The 11048-nt window shown below is 25.2% G+C and overlaps 1 protein-coding gene across 2 annotated transcripts; it reads left to right on the top strand.

The window, feature by feature from the left end:
• The first annotated feature begins 3616 nt into the window (after positions 1-3616).
• LOC145751160 (uncharacterized) lies at positions 3617-10863 on the top strand. 2 transcript variants are annotated; one of them, XM_082567257.1, is made up of 20 exons: positions 3617-4309; positions 4541-4711; positions 5136-5307; positions 5656-5763; positions 5845-5924; positions 6100-6207; positions 6551-6622; positions 6764-6820; positions 7181-7323; positions 7538-7705; positions 7814-7901; positions 8019-8144; positions 8362-8415; positions 8583-8654; positions 8726-8835; positions 9084-9390; positions 9566-9639; positions 9838-10023; positions 10224-10306; positions 10432-10863. In XM_082567257.1, exons 1-16 carry the CDS (start codon positions 4303-4305, stop codon positions 9228-9230), a joined length of 1683 nt encoding a protein of 560 aa, XP_082423383.1. In that variant the 5' UTR covers positions 3617-4302; the 3' UTR covers positions 9231-9390; positions 9566-9639; positions 9838-10023; positions 10224-10306; positions 10432-10863. The 2 variants fall into 2 exon arrangements, with proteins under 2 accessions (XP_082423383.1, XP_082423381.1); XM_082567255.1 differs by having other exon boundaries at positions 9084-9639.
• Positions 10864-11048: the final 185 nt, after the last annotated feature.

Raw genomic sequence — 11048 nt, 5'->3', positions numbered from 1 at the left:
GAAAAAAAGTAACAAAGTTTAACTAAAGTATATAATGGTAAAACTTGATCTGTTAGTAAAATAGAGAACAGAAGAAAAGACCTTAGCAAGAAGAAGCAATTAAAATATGGAGGCGGAAGATTAAAAAAAAATTCTTTATATGTGGCTGATATTGTTAATTTACAGTCAGGTCTAGGTTAACAAACTGCATATTAGTTACAAAATTACAGACCCCACATATTGCAAATAACCCAGATCCTAGAAGAAAGTTAAAATAATTCAGCAAGTCATAAAAAAGGTTAGCTTAGCCTTTAGTCCCTCAGCTTCCGCATTAACAAAACATCATAGTGCTTATAAACATATTGAACTCTATACTACAAATTTTAACAGAAAATATCCAGTTAAGTTAAGAGCACACCGGATAAGTTTTATTTGTTGCTACAGTGGTAAGTAGTTTGGGTATAAGGTATGGATAAGATATTTATTACCTTCCTTTTAAACAAACACAAGAAATGCCAATCTATTAGCGTCGTCTGCCAAGTTTATAAAATGCGACATAGGCGCAGTTTTTATAACCTTACCCTAATCTGATTTGTACATTCTGCCCTTTCCGCAATCATTTTAGTACTACTCGTTCCAACTGGCGGACGACGCTAATAATGATCCGTGAAGTCAGTCCTCCGACATTAATGGTAAATAGACAGAAGACGCTTATCCAAAACATATTTTTGTTATCAATTTTTAAGCACTCATACAACTTTAACAACTTAACATTTACAAATTTTTAAAGTTTGTACTCACTAAATTATACAAATTATTAAATCGTCATATCAATAAAATGGTATAATTTTAACATTGCTAACAGTTATTAATTTTGAATAAACATATTAACGTATATATTTACATAGCATGATAACATAAAAATAATTTATAAGCAAAGATAATCATCTAACAAACAAAGCGTTTCTATAACAATTTATAAATCAAAATTTTTGCATGTTTGATTTATTTTTAATGGAAAGCCTAACCCTGGTATTCTAACCCTAATCAAGCAGAAACCCTAACTCATTCGATTTTCAGAAAAAAAATTGCAAGATTTATGATATCACGATAATTAATCTAAGTTTTGAACGACTTTAAAGTCAATATTATAACATTTTACTAAATTAAAGGCAATTAAGAACAAAAATGTAAAAAAATCAATGAAAAAAAAAGAAATTAAAACACGTAACTAGTAGATTCAGCCTTTGAACCTCTACAACTTAAAAGCTCTAAATACCTTAAGATTGGCATAGAACTTAAGTTTACTTTTTAAGTTTATGGTAGTTAATTGGTTTACAATTTTACATTTCTTGTCGCACACATGCAATTAATAAATCGCTATTTTCTATACAATCCCTTTCTAAATATATATTTTTGTACAGGCTCATCATCAAGTAATCGTTCCAATTGTAATTTTTTTGGTTTACATTGTATAGTTTTTAGTTTTGTAATTTATTTATCTTAAAATTAAAACTATTGTAATTTTCCTCTTTAACTTTAAAAAAAATATTTTAAACTCGAAAATAAATTATGGTCAGAAAAAGATATTGTTTAGTTATTTTAAGTTTGTATTCTCTAAAACCTGAAAAAGCACAACAATTTTTACTTCTTATTTTTTAAATCTTTGTTATGCAAATGTAACATGTTACTAAATAAATAAATTTAATATATTATATATACTATTTTTTTATACACTCTAATATTTAATATATTATATATACTATTTTTTATATACTTTAATATTCTATTATATTAAATATACTTTAATAAAGGTAATATAAATGTTAGTTTAAGGATTTAATAAAAATCAAAGATAGATAATTTGCTTTTAAATTTTGTTTATTTGTAAATTATGGCACAAAAACTTTAAAAACGGGTTTAATTTTGTTGTTGTTAATTATACTTAAAGATTTGTTAGCCTATATATTTTTATTTACATTTTTATAATTTATTCCTGATGTTGGAAGGTCGACTTCACGATCTAACATCGGGTTACATTAATTACCCCGACCAAGTTTCGAGTTGCCTTAAGCAGTTTGGGATATAATCTATTGTAATTGCCCCATAATTATAAGCTAGCTGCTAATTAGGTGTTGGCGTAGCAGAAGTTCAGTAAATAATGATTATAGCACCTTACCTAAAGGGCGCTACAACCTCATACAGTAAAAGTAACTGTTCTAACCACTACACCTAGCTTCCGCTTATTATAAACAATATAACATTAAATTTTAAAATATTTTTATAAAGGATCCTACAAATATTTTATTTTTTAAATAATTTAAGTTGTTTTTATTTCTCCAAATCAGAATTTTAAAAGTTGATAACTCCTGTTTTTTAAAATTAAAAGTTCTAAATTTTTAGTATGTTAGTTATTATTTTAATGTGTCACCAACCTCCTATTTACGACATTTTATTATCACTTATTAGTTATTAATATCAATCGCTGTCAAATATCGTCTTTTTTGCTGTCCGTGTTAAGGTAAAAAATATTTGTTGAAAATATAAGTAAAATGCAAAAGAATAAGTAAAATATCTATAAAATTTAATTTTTGTTTTTTAAATATATTTTAACACTTATTTATTAAATTAATTGTCATGATATTATGATTTTACTCGAAAACGGGTTAAAAATAAATTTTTGGTTGTTTAAAATAATTTTTAATTGCTTGTTTTTTATTAAAAATCAATATTTGCTTTTTCATTTTTATTGAATAAATATCATGATACAAATTATATATTTTATTAAATCTTTGTAATATTCTGCAAATAACGTTCATTTAATATTTATATGTTACTCGGTTTGTATTGTTCTGAGCTGTAAATTCCTGTGAGCGTCGTAAAAATTCTCTATCCCTTAGTTTGTGCTCAATTTGCGTTTACTTGATAAGTTTTCTTGTTTAAATCTATGTTGTACTTATATTTTCTTAAATAGAAGTTTATTAAAAAAGATTAAAAGATATCGAACCATATTTTATTTATCAAATAAATCTAGTTTAATTTACTTTTACAAAAACTTTTTTTTTATAAGATGCCTTTAATTTTTTAAGTAATGTATAAGCAATGAAATTTTCAAATAACACGTTTATTATTTATTATATTTTTAATTAATATACCCTAAAAAATTAACAAATTAGAACAGTAAAACTAACAAATATTTTTTTTCTTTTTTGTCAGCCGAAATAACTTTACATAATTAATTTAGTAATATAATGGTTTTCACCGCACAATTGTGTTGTTAATTGTACATTTTTGTAACTTTTATCAAGGGAAACTAACAAAATCTAATTATTTGTTAGGTAAGATTTCTATGTTTTTATTGATGCGTGGAAAATATAAATAGAAAATGTCTTTCTCCCAAAGTTGGTGCTTGTTTTCAAGGGAAAGCCCCATATTTGTTTTTATTAAAAGAAATGCATATAATGCTAGCGTGCGTTTGTTTAAGATTTGCACTACGTTAAACTAATACAAAGTTAAACGTTCGATTTAATTTTGTTAAAAATGCACAGGTGTAATAAAGTGATAACAACTTGAAAGAAAAAGGGATCTAGTTTGTGTGTGACGTAAAAGGTTCCTGTTTTACCTGTCTGCCTGTCTGTGTTCGTCTGTCCCCTCCATGACGTAAATTAGTTTCTGTTCCTCTATTTTTTTAAAAAAGGGGAAATTTAGGGATTTTTTTTTATAAAAATGATTATTTGGTCAAAAAGTATTACACTTTATGTTGTAATAAATTTGTTCTATAGTACCCATGTCTGCTTTGCATATAAATAGGAATTGACCAATATATTATACACAACGCTTATCTGTTAATTAGAAGGTTATTTAAAGCTGTAGTGTGTTATGTCTGTCTGGAAGAGGTTGAGACCAATTTGTGTTGCTTAAAGAAATCCTATTAAAGTAAAGGCTAAATTAGCAGTTTACATAATTTATACGTAAATTCTTTGTTAATTATGACCACAAATAGACAGAGGTTGCTACTAAAGGTTTACTAAATTACCTTACCCTTAACTTAGGTTGTAAAAGAGGAACTATCTTGCTATTTTATATTGTTGAATATGTACATTTACCTCAAGTTCCTTGAGTGACATTGTGTACTAGTTAGAATTAATTTGTAATAACTTGTGGAAATAGTTTGACCTATTGCGGAAAATTGTTAACCAAACATGTTTTAATATTTGTATATTTGAATGTTGCTTTTGTCTTAAAAATTTTATGTTTTATTATTTCTTTTTTAGCCCAAACATTTTTGTAACTTGCAAATTAAATTGGACTTAAAATTTAATCATGCCAGGTAAGGTAACTAAAAATTTTGTTGTTTTAACTACTTACTTTAATACCATATTCATTTTTAACAATCAACAACAATACAATTAACATGAAAGGTTTTAAAAACTGTTTTTTCAGTAGTTTAACTAAACTGTATTTTGTGTTTTGAGGATTTCCTACCAAAATTTAGATCAGCCACTTCTATTAGTCGTATTGCTTAGTTGTCAGTTTTGTGAGCATTGTTTAAATTTTCTAGATATTTCTCCTTATAAAATCATTCATATGTTTCCTACTATGGCAATGTGGAAAGAGTTCGCAAGAGAATATATGGGTATCACACCATATAGAATAAATGAAATTGAACAAAACTATCAAACGGGAGAAGAACAGAAATATCAATTAATCAATTATTGGAAAACAATTAATGGTTAGTTAATGGATAAAACTTACAATTAGTAGTGGTAAGAACCTTTTCTACCCTACATGAGGTGTGGGTTCAATCCCGCTGTTTTCATTAAGTCGCGCACTTGAGTAATGCACTGTGAACAGTAAAAACATCTGATAAAGTGCAATTGTAATCCATAATATCTTAAACTGCTAAATGCAACTTGAGACTGGGTTGAGGTAGCTAATGTTACTCTATGTTTAGGCCGGGCAGTCGACCTCTCCACATCAATAATTATGATAGATTATATATAAAAAAATACAGTAAAGAGTCATAGTTCAATGTAGTCCTGTGCCATAATAGTACAATGAATTGTCCTACACAAGCAATATTAAGTTTACTACAATAATTATAATTTGGTATTGTATTGACGTAATAGTTAATTTACATTATATTTATATACCAGGCAGAGATGGAACATGCAATAATTTGCTTTTAAAGGCAAATATATTTCTTAAGGACAAAAAGCGGCAAGAATCAAACATCGATAATGATAATGATACTACCAACACTGTTATTGCTCAACAAGAATCCCCTGCACCTAATGTTGTGCAAAACCCACAACAACCTAACAATGGGTAAATATAATAGCTTATCTGTAAAACTTACAGTTTTTAAATAAACTTTTATTTTTTTGAACTTTGCTACATTTCTTACTACTTTTACAGTTTTTATAACTATGCCTAAATCCTATACTTATTTAGTTCATTAAAATGTTTATTATTAGTAAGTTATTATAGTTTTTAAAATGTGATAATTATTTCGTTTTGTTCTGTAAAGTACACCTGATTCAGTATAAAACAAAGAATAAATAGTAACTTTGTTGGTTAAGTTAATTGATACATACTACTTTTAACTTAATATGCTGCCTATATTAAAAATAAATATTTTCTTATTTATAAAAAAATTAAAAATTTGTATTTTAGTCCAAGTTATATGCAGTATAGAATTATGCTGTCGAATACTTCCAGTAAATTAAATTCTGCTCAATTTTCAACAATCCTCACTTTATATTCTTATAAGCTGGATAACAGGTAAGTTATTGATTTAAACTTTATTGTTACCTGTTCAATGTTCAAGAACTATTTAAAATAATCTCTACCAATAATTTTAAGGGAATTTAAAAGTGCACATGATCTTATATTCCATATCGAGGATAAAAAACTTTGGGATGGAATTGTTAACTCTATAAAAGGTTTTTCAATTCTTTGCTAATCTTTTTAATTAAATTATTTAAAATAATTTAGTTTTTTTCTTTCTGTGCTTGTATGATAATTTTGTGGTTTTATGCTATTAAAACAAAACAACAGTTCTTTTTTTAAATGTTTATTTAGTAAAAATTTAAATTTTACGGTGTTGATTTTGTTTAGAAAAATTAGTTGTGTATAAAGAACTGTTGGCATCAGTTGGCCGAGATGATCTAGTTCAAATAGCTAACGAGTTCGGTAGACCATACTTTCAAACAGTAGAAAATGAAGGTAATTATTAACTAAATTTTACAGCCTCTTTATATATTTGGATAAACTGGTTTTAATTTTTAATTTATTACAACATTTAAAACTGTTGAAATTTTATTCAAAAATTAACAATGCTAAGGTATTCTGTTAAATTGTTTTCTACATTTCTTTTGTATAATGGTTTGTTTTTTGTTATTGTAACATATTTGTTAAAAGATTTTGTTAAAAGTATTCAACCACAAATTAAATCTGTTTTTTTTTGTTGTTGTCTCGCTCACTTGCCAATCTTGATTGTGTAAAATTATTTTAAAGTAATTTCACACTATCTTTATGATAAACTAAACTATTATTTTAAAATATATAGACGTTACCACTCCAATGACAACGTCAGCAGAAAGACTTATATCCCAACAAACTGAACGACATGTTTATGAAGGTTAATAACATTTGTTGTTTTTCAAAACCTTTTAAACGCGCTTACTATGTTAAATGGAAAGTAATTATTATTCAAATTGCTATGAAGTTGTTGATACAAGAGCCGAAAAAAACTTGTTTATTTGTTTTTTTTAAATTTTAGACCAAATACAACCAGTATCAGGAGAAGAGGTTGATACGCATAAAGAAGATTTACCCGGTATGCTTGGTAGTTTTTTGCTACCTTTAAGTAATTATGGCCTTTAAAAAACTACAATTTGAAAATTTTAAATATTGTTAATAACTTTATAACTAAATGGAATTATGTTTATAGTATTACTTATTATTAAAGTTTAATAGTATTTTGGTATATTGCTGTTATAAATAATGCTACAGTTTTAAAACTTAAGATTTATTGTGCTAATAAAACTTTGTCTTGCATTTGACATTATTTATGATAAGCAAAAAATCTTTTTTGTTCTTTAGACTTTGTGTAAATTTAAAATATATTTGTTGCTTTATCGACAAAGCAACAAATATATTTTAAATTTATTTTGAAAGAATTTTTTTTTATACTTAGCTGAAAGAGTACAGTCTGTAGAAAAAAACAGCTATCAAGAAACTTCAAAAACAATTCCTGATGACACAATTTGTGAGGGTGACATTGTTGTTCAACCATGCCCGGATGCCACAATATTTAATAATCATTTAAATGATGAATCAGTAGGAGATTTATAATGTTTATATAATGTGAACTTAATTTAGTAAACACCTAAAATATTGCCAAATTATTTTTGGCATTTTTTTTCAGCTAGTATTAGTAATTTTTTATAGCTAAAATCTCTTAGATTTTTAATAACTTAAATTTTTATATTGCAATTTAATTTAAAAACAATAATTGTCTAGTTTTATTTTAAAAAATTTAAATATTTTCAAGATATATGACATTAAAAGTAGTCCAAAAGGAAGAGTGCTGATTTTAAACAACAACTTCCAGGACACAAAGTCTGAAAGAACAAAGTCAGACCGCGATGTTGAATTAATGAAAGAATTATGGCTTGGAATGGATTGTGAAGTTCTAATCGAGGAAGACAAAACAGCAAAGGTAACAAAAATTTTTTATTTTATTAACTTTACTAATTTCAATAAAATTTTTTTATGGTTAGTTACTCATACATTTATTTATGGTATCTTTATATATTTTTTAAAATAGGAGATGTATGCAATATTGCGTGATTTCACCAAGTCAGAATTACATTATGACTATGCAGTTGCTATTCTTATGAGTCACGGTTCTGAAGGTAAGTTAAATTAGGCTGACTACATGGACGCATAGCTAACAAAATTTACTATGTCATTTTAATACCTAAAAACCTAAAGAAATAGTTTTATATTTATTTTTTTTTGGCGATTTCTAGGTTATATTGTGGGCAGGGATAGCAAAATTATACAAACCGAACTTGTGATTAAGTTGTTTTACAATAATCATGCAGTTCATTTGCAAAACAAGCCAAAACTTTTGTTTTTTCAATGTTGTCGTGGAGGTGAGTTTTTAAATAATCAATATTTTGTATTTCTATTAAACAACATCTTAATTTTTAATATATGTCGACTTTTTTTTTCTTTTTTTAAATTGTTTGGTTTTGGCTTATTAAATACCTACTAAACAAAAAGATTATATCTTTTAATCAAACTAAGTCTTATACAAAAAAAGTTTTGTATAAGAAAAAGTCAATGAACTTATAAAAATATTTGTTGTAGATGAAGGAGACAAAGGCGTTTCGCATGATATAACAGACAACTCACGAAGCTCAGGTAAATCCCTTATACTTACAATTGTTTTATTTTTTTTCCGCTATATAGAAACAAAAATGCAAACAAGTGCTTGTATTTACACTTGTTATTAATGATATTGAGTTAAAAAGTTAAGCACATTATGAATAAATTAAAAAATATTTTGCTATTTTATTTTTTACATTTAGATATGACAGATGAAGCAATGAAAATAATGTGTTCGAAATCTGATCTTTTGATTGTGCATTCAACCTTGAAAGGTTTGTTTTGTTGGTTATTGTTAACAGACATTAACGTCGAGCAAATGTAATACAACTTTTTTTAAACCCAGGAAATGTTTCCTTTCGAGATCAAAATCATGGTTCTTGGTTTCTAAACGCTGTTGCAAATATTTTTCAGCGTGAAGCGAAAAAAATGCATGTACATGATATGATTACTGAGGTTAGCAATTTATATGTAGATTTATACATTTTTTAGAATTTTTTAATATTAAATATAAATAAATTTTTAATAATAAATATAAATATTGCATAATGTTTTTTACTTGTTATATTGTTTTTGTTATTATTTTAAATAGTAAGCAAAGGATTTTTGTTGCCTAAAGGGTAATGTCGTTAATTAATGCTTTGCTGTAAAATTATATGACCTTACATGGTTTACCTTGTAACAAAATACTTTAATATTTTCAGGCTAGACGTGTGGTATCACAAAGAACTTCAAACACACCCCAACGATTTAAATCTCATGAGTGTAAACAAATGGTTGAATCTACTAGCTATTTAAATAAGTGTCTTTATTTATTTCCTGGATTGCCCAAAAAGACAACTGATGTTTAAAAATGTTAAAACAAATTTGGGCTTCAAACAGTTTAAAAAACTTTTTGTTATGAAAAATTTTGTATGTTTATTAGGAACTTTAAATTTGGTTTGTTTTATTGATTTTACGTTAAAATCAAATCTTCAAAATGTTTTTTTTAACATTGAATTTCTTTGAATGGTGTGTTTGTTTTTATTTTAAAATTGATTTTAATAACATTTTATTAAATTTGATAATGTACAATACTGGATGTATTTAGTAATTTTTAAAATATTATATTATCAAAATTCATTATTTTTATTATTGTTTTATCAAAAGTTTTTTATAAGACATAATCTTTTACATTTTCTTTTAGATACATTTATACTTTATTTAAAAAAATAGTTGTAAATTTTTAAAACAACAACAAATCAACAAAAATCATGCCTGGTAAGTAAAACTAAATATATTTTACTGTTTAATATTTATTGATTTTATATTGTGATAGTTTTATAGTTGGCTATATTGCCCTGCTAAAAATATAAATTTTGAAAAAAAAGTTGTAGGTGTCTAAGTGTCAAACTTCTTTAGGAGTTGGGTTTTTAACTTAATCTATGTTATGCATTTTAAAACTTTTTTTTTCTGTAGGAGACAGTGATAGAATATATGTAGTAATTCACAAGTTTAACTCTGAAGCTGAATGGAAAGAGTTTGCAAGAAGTGAATTTGGATTACATTAAAATAAACACTAAAAATAAACACCATTTGTGCTGATTGTCCCAATTCTTTTGAAGAAAGAAAGTTTTCTAATGACAAAAGCATGGATCGATAACAGTAATAATTCGTTTTTTAGGAATTTAAATATTTTTATACACAATTACAATATAAGTTGTAATAACGAAGCCTAATACAAAAAAAAAATATTTTTATGTCTTATATTGAAAATATGTGCCTTACATGGGGTTTGTTTTTGTGTTAGCAAAAAATTCATTTTTTATTAACAAAAATAACTGTTGCATTTTTAATATTAATAGATTCAAGTCATACTGTACCAGAACTTGAACAGCTAGCTGAGAACTTTCTTACTGGCAACCATCTTTAAGAATGCCAAGATATTGTAAGCTTATTATTAAAAAAATATTTTAATTTGTAAATAGTTATAATTTGTTTATTAACCTTTAAAATTTAGATTTTTTTTCAAGAAAATATGTTTTAAAATACAGTAAACATTTTTTTTATTAGGTTTCAACAAAAGAAACAGGAATTTTTGCACAAAATTCTCAAATTTTGTTTAAATATTAGGATTAATTAAATTAGTAGTGTTAATGTTTCTTTTATAATTTTTCTTAGCTACATTTGACGGATATTTTTTATTAATTTTTATGCAAATTTTTATTTAAACCAATTTTAATTTTATAATTTAAAATAATTTTACGAATTATTATTTGTTCTTTACACTTTTACTATTAAAAATTGTAATTTAATTTGAATGCACTATTTTTTGTAACATCTTCAGCTTTTATTAACCATTTTTTTAATATTTTTATTACTAATTTAATATCGTAATTCTGTATTAATAATGTAATCATATATTGTTTTTTTTGTCTAGGTTAAACTTTTTAATTTCCTTATATATTTTTGTATAAAGTAACTTGAATTAAATTTAAAACATGCCAGAACGAGGTAAGTTATTAAATTAGTACTCTTTTTTAATAAAAATCATTTTAGTTTTTATAACCATATTACAATCCAAGAATGAAACCTTAAAATACAGTTCTGAATGCTTTGTTTAAGCTGGCGGATATTAAATTAATAAAACTTTTTTTTTTAAATTTTTTTTAAAGATTCCTTTGCAAAAG

The sequence above is a fragment of the Corella eumyota genome, chromosome 4 (genome assembly GCF_963082875.1).
Source record: "Corella eumyota chromosome 4, kaCorEumy4.1, whole genome shotgun sequence".
NCBI classification, from domain to species: Eukaryota; Metazoa; Chordata; class Ascidiacea; order Phlebobranchia; family Corellidae; genus Corella; species Corella eumyota.
Note: the sequence above shows the minus strand (reverse complement) of the source record. Positions and strands in the feature narration are given on the sequence as shown.

Bases quoted from the DNA above. Each gene is read 5' to 3' on its own strand.
- LOC145751160 (XM_082567257.1), top strand. The intron at 6,208-6,550 runs GTAATTATTAAC...TAAAATATATAG, and splicing joins TCAAACAGTAGAAAATGAAG to ACGTTACCACTCCAATGACA. The intron at 6,623-6,763 runs GTTAATAACATT...TTTAAATTTTAG, and splicing joins TGAACGACATGTTTATGAAG to ACCAAATACAACCAGTATCA.